The sequence below is a fragment of the Mastigoproctus giganteus genome, chromosome 2 (assembly GCF_048544385.1).
Source record: "Mastigoproctus giganteus isolate SK-2022 chromosome 2, ASM4854438v1, whole genome shotgun sequence".
NCBI classification, from domain to species: domain Eukaryota; kingdom Metazoa; phylum Arthropoda; class Arachnida; order Uropygi; family Thelyphonidae; genus Mastigoproctus; species Mastigoproctus giganteus.
The window spans coordinates 33,548,777-33,563,849 of NC_143576.1; the positions used below are offsets into that span (position 1 = coordinate 33,548,777).

The 15,073-nt window shown below is 37.5% G+C and overlaps 1 protein-coding gene across 10 annotated transcripts in view; it reads left to right on the forward strand.

The window, feature by feature from the left end:
• Nucleotides 1-15,073, forward strand: part of LOC150089257 (semaphorin-2A-like) — a 1,190,084-nt gene that overhangs the window by 1,045,690 nt on the left and 129,321 nt on the right. For all 10 annotated transcript variants that reach the window (XM_090388614.1, XM_090388640.1, XM_090388608.1 and 7 more), the window contains one exon: nt 10,438-10,545. In XM_090388614.1, the coding sequence (XP_090244740.1) occupies nt 10,438-10,545 (108 nt within the window). The remainder of the gene's footprint in view (nt 1-10,437; nt 10,546-15,073) is intronic.

Here is a 15,073-nt window from a genome sequence, read left to right on the forward strand (position 1 = left end):
TTATTTATTTAATTGTAAGTCGTAAGACGCGCAGTCGTACGACTTTTAACTTGTGAATCCCAACGAGAAATTGAGTCCTGGTGGCTTAGATTGATGGTTCCAGTTTAAGCTTGTCATACTGGTATCATATACTGTGATGTTTTAAACCAAGGGCCGGCAGCCTTTCCCATTATGTGAGCTACTTTAAAAATGACCTCAGGAAATCGACCTGTTACAATTTTTTTTTTATAAGTAAATCTCTATTTTAAATAAAACCCTAGTTGGGTAATTGTTGTAAATGTTTATTATGCGAAGAACTTTACATAAATAGATATATAATAATTTGAAATAAGCTTAAAACCTAAATCAAGCAGGTAATTAATGAGATTTGTGGCACTGGTATTAAGTTTTTTTTTATTTCTGTGCACTGCTGTCAACCGCTTTCCGATCCCCTGTTTTTAAAGTATGGCGTGATAAAGTCCTAAAGTGGAAATTAGAAACTATACAAGTAAATAGCTATCCACTATGTAACAAAAAAAAAAGCTTGTTTTTATTTAATTAACTTTCACATTTTTGTGCAAGTTAATTAAATAAAATTAACTTGCACAAAATGGTGTAATCTATCCTTCTCTAGTGTGATGATTTTGGCAGTAATTGGAGGTTTTATGTTTTTGCGACATTTATCAGTACGTACCAATACTACGATATACAAGACCCTGTTTTATTCGTATATATATATTTATATATTATTTTTTTTATTGTTTACGGCATTGTTTTTAATGAAGTATTGTATAAAATACATAAAAAAATTTAAAAGCACAATTAAATTTTTTTTAAAAAAATTAAACATATTCGTCATATAACTAATTTTACAAACTTTTTGGTAAGTGGCTGTGTGGATACAGGACAAAGTTCCCAGGTTCATCTGTATTCTTTCTTGGATTTCTAACCAGGTGCAAAAAATTATCGCTTGTCACCATTGACAGGATTAGTGAAAATTAAATCCTTCCCAATCTTCAACAGAAAGCAGGAATATACCTGACAAAAACCGGACGAAATTGTATGCCCTAAAATGTTACAATCGACCGTATTACATTTTCAAATTTACACAGATCACTTAATCGACTGAAACAACTACAATCGCCACTTACAATGGAACGTGATTTCCCGCGCTGATTTCAAACTCTATATACCCCATTATTTTCTTAATTATATTAACAGATCATGGGCGAAGTCACCCATGCGTCGTAAAAATGCATATCAGATCAAATCTTTACATCCAGGCTGGATGTAAAGATTTGATCTAACATGCAGCCTGGAAAGCAAGGTGCCGGGAATTTCAGGATCTGGAGAGGGTTGTCCTCATGGAACAGTCAAATACATGGGCTGTGTTAAGGTGACTAAGAGTAAGAACAGGAGCATTTCTCTTCAATTTCGTAGCTGCGCGATATTTTGCTAGAAGAATGGTTATAATTAAACTAAAACGCCTTAAAGAACCCAATGTCGCTCCGTTCACTTGATGTTTTTCGAAAACAAAGGTGGCCTGATTCCATAACTGATCGAAGGTTCATATTTTTTTGGCCAGTGTTGCGTATAAAGGACATTATTTTTCATAAATAGATAAATTGTTAATAAAATTTATTAGTTACCTTTTTTTCTGAAAATATGTGACAACGGTTTAGTTATGTTTTATATACCGAATTAAAATAACTTGGTGACTTTTGATAGTTCAGCGCTTTGCGATCATGGTCCTAGCAGAGGCCTCAGTGTGGATGCTGCCAATGACACGAGGAATTTTCATGGGTCTTTTTTGAAGGGGTTTTAGGAGCGTCAGCGACATGATGTCATAATATATACATCATGAAAGAGAATGGGCCTGTGGCACTGGTTTTCATGGTTTGGAAGAAGAGAATACAGCAGAGCCAGTGGAAGTAGTAATTAAAATAAATTTAATAAGTTTTAATCATTAAAACTTATTAAATTTATTTTAATTACTGCTTCCACTGGCTCTGCTGTATTCTCTTCTTTTATATACAGTATATTATGCTGTATATGTTATGTCTGTAAATTGCATGTGTTCTATGGTCAATTTGCCTGTCTGCTGGACGTAAAACGCCAGAGTCCGGCGATTTTCCTAGAATGATTTTTTCAGGGAGAAAAACCATTCTAGCCTTTCACGTTGTGAAAAAGGCCCATAAAAATTCTTCATGCCATCAATAGAATTCGAACTGTTTCTCTCTCTCTCTCTCTGAAACTATGTAGTTATATATAAGGATATATGTAGTTAGACACAATATGCGGACGTTCATAAGCTTAGTTGCTTTGTCACTTAACTCTTTTTGATATGTCTTCTAATTTTCTTGTGAGCGGTAACTGCTCAAATTATACGCTGCTGTGGAGGAGAGGAATAACAATAAGCTATTTATAATTACTTTTGGGACGTCTACAATATTAATGAAATAGCACATTTTGGAAGTGTTTTTTTTTTTTTTTTTTTCTGGGTAAACATTGAAAAAGTGAAGGCTGAAGGCTCTTCCTCAGTGTAGTTGTGGCTAACATTTTTCCATCGTTCCTTACAAAACTGAGCAAATGCAAGCTGTTAGTACAGTGACATAGGAATATTTCCTCCTTTTTTTGTTTTGTTTTTTGCATGTTAATGACTTTCTAAATTTCAGATCATCAGGTATGATGTCTAACTTTTCCATCTGTAAACAGACCGTACTTTAACCTGTACATCTATTTCTTGAATTCATAAGATGTGATTTAATGCAGTTAATCATTAATTCGTATTGCATTTCCATAACAAAAACAGTCGTTTCCAAATCTCATTTAAATGCTGTGGTGGCTTATCTCCAACTAGCAAAGATCATGTTACAGCAGTAAGAATACGTAATGCAATGTGGAGTTATACTTTATCTTGTGTTAATATATAACAGAATTAGCATCTGATCCCAACTACGTAATCACTGAAGCCAATTTATAATTTAGTAACCGGCTCATCTAAAGTACTTCGCTTCTGCGAACAATAACCCTTTGCAGTACTGAATTACAATAAGATTTATTAAGAGAATTTTCTATTTAAATATGTACGTCAAGAGAGGCTGAATGCTTGATTAAAGAAATCTCAGCAATAATTATAGTCGCACTAAGTCGTTGTGAAATTAGGGATGGAGTTCCAAATGTTGCTGATTGACGATGCATTTTGTAATTAGTTGTAATTTTCATAAATTATAAGTAAGGATTAGCGTATTAATTCTAACTATTGTCATTAATTACAAATGATTCTTGGTTACCGTATGGATTTGTGCATGCCTTAAGCGTGTTACGTCTTGCTTGTTCCGCAAAGAAAGACATCCAGTTATTTGTAAGCCTGTAGCTGTATTTCAAGACTATTTACATTGGGCAGTCCAGCATTTTCTAACTTTTAATTTGTTATTAACAACCTTTATAGTATAAACTTCGAAAGAGAAGGAAATTACTGAAATTATTGAATGAAATATGCTGATACATATGTTCCTTTCTAATCGACAGCTACATCTATTTATAATTAGCTCATTAATTTCAAAATTACGGTTGGCTGACTTCTAATTTCCCAATGGTTTTCAGCAAATTATACCTTCATTCTATTGCTTCTGAAATTATTGTGAAACTACAATAAATCCTATATGTTAAATTTAGATTTTTTTTTTTTTAATGCCGACACCAATCACCGACATTTCTTAAATGTCGGTGATTGATGTTCCGATTGTAACGTTTTTTTGCAGTGGATCTCCGTGTTTAAGTTTCTAATGTATCTTTTTTTTTTTTTTTTTTTTTTATGCGTGTGTTTTAAGATGCGAATAAATCTGGCATGTAGAAAGCATAGTCCGGTAATTCTTGCCCTGTATATGATTTTTGATGGGTAAACATCTTTGGTGACACCTACTAAATTTCGGACGGTAGTAAAATCAGTTTGTCACGATTTTGCGACGCGGAAATGACGTCATTTCCGTTTCATAACAAAGAAAAACGGAGTCGGGAGAGGAGATCGCTTAAAGAATAATGGGAGGTGATCTTGGATGTGCTCAGAGCTGGCATAAACCAGCTGGTTAGGGAAAAACGTTTATGATTCGGGGCATACCACTTAGGTGGCTTTGGGTTAACCATTTCCACCCGTGGCAGAATCCTTTTGGTAACCGGACAAATGGATATCTTGCAAAATTTAAAGTAAAGTAAAGCATTTAAAGCAAAGGATCATGGGAGGTGATCTTGGATGTGCTCAGAGATGGCATGAACCAGCTAGTTGCAATAAAAACGTGGGAAAGGCAAAAAGAACAGAGTCGGGAGAGGAGATCCCGCAAATGATCATGGGAAGTGACCTTGGATGTGCTCAGATCTAGCATAAATCAGCTGGCTGCGGATAAACATTTATTATTATTTTTATTACCATCAGTTTATTTAACAAACACTCCTGTACAGAAATTATCTAGGAGGGTTGCTCATACATACATCCAACTAAACTTATTAGATTGTAACATAGAATAAAATATCAGAAAATACATAAAATAAATAAAATATAAAGGAAAAATTACATAGATTTCAAATCATACATTCATAGAATAATTTAAAAAATATTATACATACATAGAAAAATGACAGTCATTTACACCATTGGTCGGAAACCTGCGGCTATTTGAGCATCTAATTGTGGCTCTTTAACTTTTAGCCCACATGAAGCAAAGTTTGAAATGGAGTTAGAGCACTTAAAAATCAAGGACATGTGGAGTGCAAGACTAAAATGCTTTAAAACTGAAATTGAGGATTTGGAGAGGCAAAAGGCTGCACTTGCAATTCTACAAAAATGGATGCCGATAGATGAGCTGAAAAAGCAAGACCAAATTGTGTTCAATGCATGGTGTAGCTTACCGGACACGTATATACATTTGAAAATATATGCATTTGAACTTCTCTCAGTTTTTGGTTCGACGAATTTCTGCGGGAAAATATTTTTGAACATGAACTATATTAAAAATAAATCAAGAAACCGTCTGAACAATGCGAGTCTCTCAATATGCTTAAAGATGAAAATTACGGCATACTTCCCTGATGTTGAGAGACTCGCTCAAGAAGTTCAGCAGCAAAAGTCACATTAATTAGAAATATTATTAATAAATAATATTTCAAAAATAATTTTTTTTAATAAAACACCTTCCCAGTCTATTCCATTTCTTAAACTCCCCCCCCCTCCCCCCAGCTTGACCTGAGTGCTTCTCTTCGGATTCTCTCTCTCTCTTTTTTTTTTTTTTAATTAGATAAAAAATGGCTCTTCACTCAAAAAGGTTGCCGACCCCTGATTTACACTCTGAATTGATTCTGATTGCCATTCTGCTGAACAAAAAGGAATATCCTCAGTCCTGTAAGAGTCTTTTGAAGACACTATAAATTGTTAATTTCAGATTTTTATGAATTCAAGGGCACTTGATGTCTTTCTTGAATTATATTCTCCATTATATTTGTAGTTTCGTATACAGATCCACTGCAATGAGCTTCCTGTAAGTTTTCTCATGGCAGTACCTGTCCAGGTCTATTTTGAAGTCTCTAAAGAGCTCCAGAGTATTGGGCAGGAAACATCCACCTTAATCCGTCCGTGCTATGGAGAGCGCTACGGAGACAATGATGAGGGTAGTGGAGGCGGGGCCTGACCACAAGATTTTCAATTTGAGGAGCGTCTAAACTCCTAGTCAGAAGTGCTAGAGTGCAGATGTTACGTAATGTGAATCCACAGAGCTCTGTTGAAGTTTGCATACAGTATGGATTTTGAAATTGTGAAGGGCTTCCCAGCAATCCTATTCAACCACCGGAGCAATGAGTATTCCAGACTGAGAAATTTCCTGATATAAGTATTTTGGGCAGAGGACCAAATTGTTGAAGCATGTAAGAATACAGGAACGATATATTTTTGGATATATTGGGTCACTAGTTGCTGGTTTCGAATCCCAGTTATTTCCTGTCTTACAGCCCATATGGCAGCAAGAATTTTTGATCTCGTGTTCTGAAAGTGCCTTTGGAAGGTAAGGCCCTCATCCCACGTCACTCCTAGGTTGGTGTATGAGCTGACTTTCTTAACCTGTGCTCCATTAATAGATAGTTTGATTTGATTTTTTATCTTATTTGTTATTGTCAGTTATGCTGACTTGTCTGAGTTTAGCCATAAACCGATTTTACGTAGGTATGTCTCCAGTTCATCCAGCTTAGCGTTGGCATGGAAATTGACATGGGACACCAGAGATCTTGCGTTAGAGACAACAAAATATTTTGTATCGTTGGCATAAGAAATAAAATTCTGATTCTGGGCAAAGCCGAACAGCAAAGCCAATAAAACATCTCTCTGAGGGATAAAACACCTTTTCGGGCATCATGTTCACAGGAACGGAGCAACGCTCCGTTCCTGTGAACATGACGCCTGAAAAGTTCTAGTCCAACTTAAGGAATGTAGAGAATAATCCCCCCCATATCCAATTTTATTAGACACCTAAATTTAACTCTAAAGTCCAGCTATAGGACCGAAAGAAATAATCGGTCCATATTTATTAAACAGTTTAGACCTAAAAAAATCTAATTTTATGCCAATCCAAGTAATGGTTTCCATGCTGCCAGAAGTATGGTGTTTGTAGACAGCAGTCATGAGTGCTCATTGTTGAGACTGCACGGTCTGAACACTACGGTTCTGACAGTGGGGAAGATGTCCCACCTGCTTTACAAAATAGATATCGCCATCCTCAAGAATTATTAGCGAGTCGGACTAGGAGAGTTGGAAAAGAAGCTTCCTATATCTAAAATAAAGGTAATCCCTGTTGATTTATAATATAATAGAATAGCATTAGCATTAGTAGAGGCATTTGATGCAAGAAAGCAATCTTATGCAGCATCAGCCAAAAAAAAACCACTTCTACTTCACCCCTGTGTTCGTTCAAAATACCTGTCCAGCTGAGCCTTAAACTTATTTAGGCTATCAACTTCCACGACAAGGGATGGAAGTCTGTTCCACCAACTAACCACCCGCTGGCTAAAGGCAAATTTCCGCACGTCTATCCTACATCTGTCTATCCTCAATTTGAATTTATGCCCTCTCAGGTGATTATTCTGAGCGAGAGGAAGAATCCCATCAGCATTGAGCATGCTTAAACCATTCAAGGCTTTATACACCTCTATGAGATCACCTCGCTGGTGCCTAGTCTCCCGACACTGTAATTCGCAAAACTTAAGCCTTTCTTCGTAAGAGCACCCCTTTGTTCCATTCACTAATCTTGTTGCCCTCTCTGTACTCGTTCCAGCAGCTCTACATCCTTCTTGAAATGAGGCCTCCAGCCCTGTATACAGTACTCTAGGTGTGGCCTGACCATTGCCTTATACAAGGGAATAATCACCTCCTTATCCCTGCTAGAAAAATTCCTATATATCATTGACAATACACCATGAGCTACTCTTGCAGCCCGTCTGCACTGCTCAGAGAACTTCATATCTGCCTGCACAACCACCCCCAGGTCCCTTTCATTCTCTACCACTGTCAGTGTAGTACCACAGAGTTGATACGTTGCTCTGGGGTTGCTGTTTCCCATGTGTAGCACTTTACATTTGTCAATGTTAAACTTCATTTGCCACCTCTCAGCCCATCTGCTCAACCTTTCCAGATCCTGTTGCAGCAGCATAGTGTCCTTGACAACCCTGCCTACCTTTGTATCGTCTGCAAACTTCGACATTAAGCTTGATATACCATCATCAATATCATTTATGAATACAGAAAACAATAATGGACCCAACACTGAGCCCTGAGGGACTCCACTAATAACATTAGTCCACAACGAGCAGTGTCCATTGATTACCACTCTCTGTCTTCTCCCCCTCAGCCACCCCTTTATGCACAGCAGCAATTTGCCTCCAATGTCACACTGCTCCAATTTGTGCAGCAGCCTTCCATGTGCAACAGTATCAAAAGCCTTTCTAAGATCCAAGTATATAATATCAAAGTTATTCCCTGCATCCAGTTCCTTTGTGACTGCATCATAGTATCCAATCAGATTGGTCAGGCAAGACTTCCCCTTAACAAAACCATGCTGTGTACGATCTATAACTGAAGTCTTGTCTAAATGATCCTGCAGTGCTTCTTTAACTAGTGCCTCCATTAATTTTCCTGGAACAGAAGTTAAACTCACAGGTCTATAATTACTTGTGTCAGCCTTTAATCCTCCTTTGTGAATTGGGGTGACATTTGCACATCTCCAGTCTGTGGGTACCTCCCCTGAGTCCAAGGAAGCTCTCATAATTATGGCTAAGGGTTTGCTTACTTCCTCTGCTGCCTCCTTTAATATAACTGGATAGATCCCATCCACCCCGGGTGCCTTTCTTGTGTTTATCTTCAACAATTTCTCCTCCACTTTACTCTCAGTTATTACAAGATTCTCTAGCTTACTACTAGAGATGAATACACCTCTGGCTTTCCCCTCGCTAAATAACTGCTCATGTGTGAATGTCGATGCAAAATATTCATTTAGTTTGTTAGCTACCTGAGCAGGATCATCAACAGTTGACCCATCGATATCAAGTGGACCAATCTGATTCATCCCCTTCCTTCTAGAGTTTACATAAGTAAAGAACTCTTTGCTGTTTTTCTTTGCATCCCTTGCCAAAGATTTCTCGTAATCTGCCTTCGCCTGCCTAACCTCCTTTGTAACTTGGTTACAGATCAACTTGTATCTATCATAGGCTTCTGTGTCATGTGTTAATTTGTATGTATCCCATGCATGTTTCTTCTCTGCCATATGCCTCATCAGTTCATCTGACATCCATTTAGGCCTAAACCTTGAACAATATTTCTTAGTTGGTATGTAAAGCCTAATAGCTCCCAAGATAATCTCTTTGAATGCTTCCCATTTTGCATTTGCTGTTGGTAACATCATCAGTTGGTCCCACTGTATAGAATTTAAATACTGTCTCAGTCCATCGTAGTCGCCTTTACGAAAGCAATAACCCTTCCCTTTACCCCTAATGGTAGTTACCTCTTTGAGTAAATCCCACTTCAGCACACTGTGATCACTGCCACCTAGTGGTTCATTTATCTGCAGATTCTTAATGCATGAAGAATCACTGCTGATAATCAAATCAAGAGTATTCCTCCCTCTAGTTGCCTCCCGAACATGCTGATGTAGAAAACAATCATCCAATAAATCCACAAAAGCCTTGCTAGTGTGTGAGTGACCAGCCCCCAAATTCCAGTCAATATCTGGGAAATTAAAATCTCCCATTATAAGACTCTCTGTTTACTGGCCCACTCTATTTCCCTGTACAGTTTCTTATTGTACTCATCAGAGTCATTAGGCCTATAGCACACTCCTACTCTCAATTTTGATCTCCCACTGCTTATGTCACACCAAACTGACTCGACACTGCACTGTCCAGCGATGTCCACTGGCTTCACTTCCTGGGATTTTATGTATTTCTTAACTAATAGCATAACCCCTCCTCCCTTCCTATCCAGTCTATCCTTTCTGTAGACATTGTACTCCCCAAATTCCAGTTCTGCATTCCTTATATCTGTGTGACACCACGTCTCTGATATCCCAACAATATCTGCCTTTGATGTTTTGAGCAATACCTCAAATTCATCAAATTTATTTACTAAACTCCTAGCATTGGTGTACACGCAAGTATACATGCACCTATTTCTATTCTTAGCTACCCTAACACAACCCATGTGTTTACTTGTACCGCAATGACTCCCAGCAGTCTCTGAAATATCCTGCATCTTGTTTTTCAGGCTTCTGCTCATTCCAATAGAAGCAGTGCAAGAATCTCTTTTACCTCTGCCAGTGGCTACTGTTAATCTATTCGTCTTTGTCTCCCCCCAAGCTAGCAGTTTTCCGACCCAATGTTTTCCGATGGGAGCAATATAGGAATTATCGAGCACTTAATAGCTCTCAATTATCTAATCCACTACTAATATATTGTTTGTTGTAGCTGAAGCACTGGATATTATGCTTGCTGCCATGCACTGACTAAACAATATGGTGCACACACAGAAATGAGATGCTCTTGGTTAGTGCATAAAAGTCATTGCTGTTTTGTTCTCTCTCTCTCTCTCTCTCTCTCTCTCTCTCTCTTTTTTTTTATTTGTTATAAATCACATATTATTACTTCACTATTACAAATCATGTTTTACTATTTGTATCTGAAATGTAATACACTGTACATTAACTAACTTGTTGCTTTGTTTTTCAGTATGTGTTGTATATGTATTGCTTATTCAAGAACAGTTACTGAAATAAAATGTTTTATAGATTGTTAGAGATGCAAAATGTTTTACTTCAAAGACATTATTATTATTATCATGGTTTACCTATAAAATAAACAAACCTATAAATAAACAAACAGTACTGTTTACACTTAATTCTTTTAATTGATACTTTTATTATTTTTTTATAGCACTATGATTGCAAGAATCATATTCGTGTTATTCAGCCAATAGGGGATGGAAGCAAACTCTACATATGTGGCACAAATGCCCATAATCCTATGGATTGGGTTATATATGTAAGTAATTTTTTTCCATTAATAATGGTATATTTCTTTCTATTTTTGTTATATAGATATGTATGTTGACTCAACTGTCAAGGAAATGGGAACTATATTACGCAGTAAGGATAGGTGTAGGTTAAGAATACCTTCTTCCTCATAGCTACCTGCATTTTTACTGCAGTTGATCTTTTAATATGCTCCCCTTTTGTCCTCCCTTTGTGTACATAGGAGGTTGAGGATTACCTTTATGGTAGTGATTATTTCCCTGTGATATCAGCCCTTTGTAAAGGGAGACCATGCCACCCATCTATTATATCACAATGGAAGATCAATGATGCTGACTGGAATGCCTTCAAACATATGGCATCATTTAATATGTCTGAAGTCAGCAAGGAGCCAATTAATAAAGCAGTTGAAGTACATTAAAGAAGGTTTTGTCCAGGTAGCAATAATAGCAATTCCAAAGACATCGACCCGGTTTCCACTATTTCCAAAATTTTTGGTGGAATGCTGAATGCACAGCAAGCAAGAAAGGCTCAAAAAAAAAAGGTATGAGTAATATTTTGGTGTTATCCCACCACAGATAATCTAATTGCCTTCAAATGTGCACATGCACGTTACATTAGACTTCAGAGTCAGAAAGAATCGTGGATCCACTTCACATCTTCCATCACCCAGACTATGTCCCCTAAGCTTGTCTGGGATAAAGTTCAGAAAATGAAGGGCAAATACACATTGCATGCTATGTCCATCCTGGAACATAATGGATATGCAATTGCAGACCCAACTACAATTTCAAACACTAGGGGAGACATTTGCTAAAGTGTCTGCTGAAACAGCTTACCCCCTGAGTTTCTGGCTTTCAAACAAAATGGAGAAAAAAAGCATTTGAAGCTGTCCTCAAACAACTCTGAGGCATACAATCAGCCTCCTTTCACACAGTTGGAACTGAAAGCAGTACTATCTCAAATGCAGTTAAGTGCCATCGGCCAGATGACATCCATTATGAGATGATTAAACACATTTCGTCTGAATATATGGATCAGCTGCTCCTTCTGTACAACAGGATCTATCTTGAACATGAATTTCTGGACTCCTGGAATAAGGAAATCATGCTTGCCTTTCCCAAGCCAGGGAGAGATCCAGAAATTCTGACCAATTGCTGCCCAATTGCTCTGACAAGCTGTCTGTGGAAAATCCTGGGAAGGATGGTCAATGGCTGCCTCATGCGGTCCTTTAAAGCAGATGACTTTCTTTCCAGAATTCAGTGTGACTTCCGAAAAAACAGGTCAACACTGAACCATTTAATAAGATTGGATACATCTATCCAAGATGCTTTCCTCAAACAATGAGTACCTGGTATCAATATTATAAATAAATAAATAAATTTTTCCGTTTATACTCCGGGACGACCAAATGCTCAGAGGAATATTCTTTGATATGTAAAAAGCATATGACACGGCTTGGAAATTTGGAATTTTAAAAGATAACTATAACCTTGGTCTTATGAAAGGTCATATAGCCCTTTTTATTAAATTTTTTTTGTTAAACCGTACATTCCAAGTCCGAGTGGGATCTTCTCTCTTTCTCGACCTTTCTTCCAAGAAGAAGGCATTCCCCAAGGGTCAGTTCTTAATGTTAAACTTTTTGCTATCAAATTCTATTACTGAACAACTTCTTCCACCTGTAAACGTGCCCTCTTTGTTGATTACTTTAGCATCTTCTCACAGTCATGCAACATGAGGATTATCGAAAGGCAATTGCAAAATGCCGTTGACCATGTCAATTCTTGGGCAATGAGTAATGGTTTCGGGTTCTTCTCAGAAGACCATTTGCATACACTTTTGTCGCAAATGGAAGCAGAATTCAAGCTTGGACAAAACATCATTCCAATAGCACCAGAGACAAAATTCTTGGGGCTCATATTTGATAATAAGTTAACATTTTTATCATACATCCATCAACTATGGACAAAGTGCACAAGGGGGCTGATTCTCTTGTGCTCCATCTCCTCTAATAACTGGGGAGCAGGCTGCTGTATTTTACTCTACCTCTATCGTGCACTTGTCTGATCAAAATTAGATTATGGGTCCCAAGTGTATGCATCAGCTAGAAACAGTGTACTGCGGTGGTGAGACCCAATTCACCATCAAACCATCTGCACTGCTACTGGAGCATTTAGAACATACCCTGTCCAGAGTTTATATGTCGAAGCAAATGAACCACCTTTTTTGCTTCGATGAAAGCAGTTGTTGCTCAAATATACTTTTAAATTGAAATACCTGCCAGAAAACCCTACATGGACATCCATTTTCCAACCATGATGGGAAAATCACTATAACAGCAGTCAGACTGCCAACCACCCCTTTGGTATTAATGTCCGAGAGCTGCTCAAAGAACTGAACATCACAGTAGATATCACCCAGTCACCAAGGCAAACCCTTCCACCCTGGCATGCCCACTTTCCATCATGCAACTGGCCCCAGGTGGCAAGCGATTGTGACTGAGTGATTTCTCTGTGCTATTACTGAGATTTCCCAAAAGTAATTTATAGTTATTTATGTTCTTGACATTAATAAATCTATTCATTTAATAACAGCTCGTGTTACAAAAGCACTTGTACAGAGCAAGAAAGAAAAGGCACCTTTCTTTATTTCTCATAGTTTATTACTAACACTTACTACTTTTCACTTGGTTACACCAGGCACTGCTCCTGGACCATTCTGCCAAGGGCCAAAAGGAGCAAATATGGAACTTTATGTGTTTCCGCCTTTAGTACCGACAAGCTCTCGGCCAGGCACATAAACTGAACATGACATGTCACAACCCAACTCATGTCACAGAGGAATTGGTTTAAAACCAATTCCTCTGTGACACATTTTCCTGCATTTATCATAATGCACTCTCTTGCCGATCGGTCCCTCATTATGCTGTCTCCATTTCTTATCCAGAAACACCTGAAAAGTCTTGCAGGATCTCCTAAGACAGTCAAGAGATTGCAATCAGGGGACCTACTAGTGGAGACAATAAACCATGGACATTCGGAGAAACTGCTAAAACTTACAAACTTTTCTGGAATTCTACTAAAGATTTCTCCCCATGCAACCCTAAATACATCCAAAGGTGTTATATCCAGCTGGGATCTATTGAATGTCACAGAGGAGGAGATAATGCAAAGAGCTTCAAGATCAAAATGTCATTGCAGTGAAAAGGATTATGACTAAAAAAGACAATACGCTCATGCCTACAAGGAATATTATTCTCACTTTCAATACGCCAAATCTACCATCATCAATAAAAGCAGGCTATCTACTTTGCCGCATTAGACCCTACATTCATAATCCATTGAGATGTTTTAAGTGCCAAAAGTATTGCCACTCTCAAATGGCATGCAAAGGAAACCAAGTTTTCCCCATTTGTGGGTTCTCTGATCACACACAAAGTGATTGCTCAGCAAAAGAAATGACCTGCCCCAACTGTAAAGGCAACTATCCTGCTTATTCAAGGACATGCGACAAATGGAAAATTGAAAAGAAAATTACGAAATATAAGATTAGATAGTATGAATCAGAGCTGTACTGCTCAATATGTTCTACATTGATAATAATATTAGTAAAATAATAAGAGGAGTTTACCTCAATATAGTGCGTAGAACACTTCCGTATGATACCCTCCAGAAATTAAAACGGAAAAAATGAAAAAATCGACAACTTACCGGTACATTAGAGTAAAAAAAATTAATTAGATAGTATGAATCAGAGCTGTACTACTCTAATGTACCGGTAAGTTGTCGATTTTTTCATTTTTTCCATTTTAATTTCTGGAGGGTATCATACGGAAGTGTTCAACGCACTATATTGAAATATAAGATTGAAAATAAAGTAAGTTTTCAAGAAGCAAGGAAAGTAATTTCTCCCAGTATGACTAAGCATACATATGCCAGTATTGCGCAAAAATATCAATCAGTGGCCATCCAAACTGATGTTACAGTCCCTTCAAACATTTAAATCTCTGACTGGGCTCGGATTGTTCTCTCTCAGCAACAGTCCAATATCCCTAAGCAGTTGAACCAGGCAAGTAATACCGCACTTACAGTACCATCTCCTTCTCCTCTCCCAGTGATTGCTCCTACATTGAATAATCGAAGCTCACATTTAAAAAAAAATATCCAAGAAACATCTATGGATACAATTGACTCTTCCAGACAGGAAGAACCGATCTTAGAAATATATGCGGAAGAAATGTACATCGGTTGGCCATTCTTCTCAAAAAAAGACAAACCAAAGCCTAAACGTCACAAGCTAGTCACATTAAAAAAACAGTCAGATACAGCTTCTTCTACTAAACACCAGTAATGCCTTATATACTACAATGGAATTGTAGAATATAAGGCATTACTGGTGTTTAGTAGCAACCTTAATGATATTCAAGTCTTAATTAACCACTACTCTCCAGTTGGTTTCTGTCTACAGGAAGCCTATCTAACTCCTCAAATTTCCATTAACATAAAGAACTATGCCATCTTCCTATCGACAAGATCATA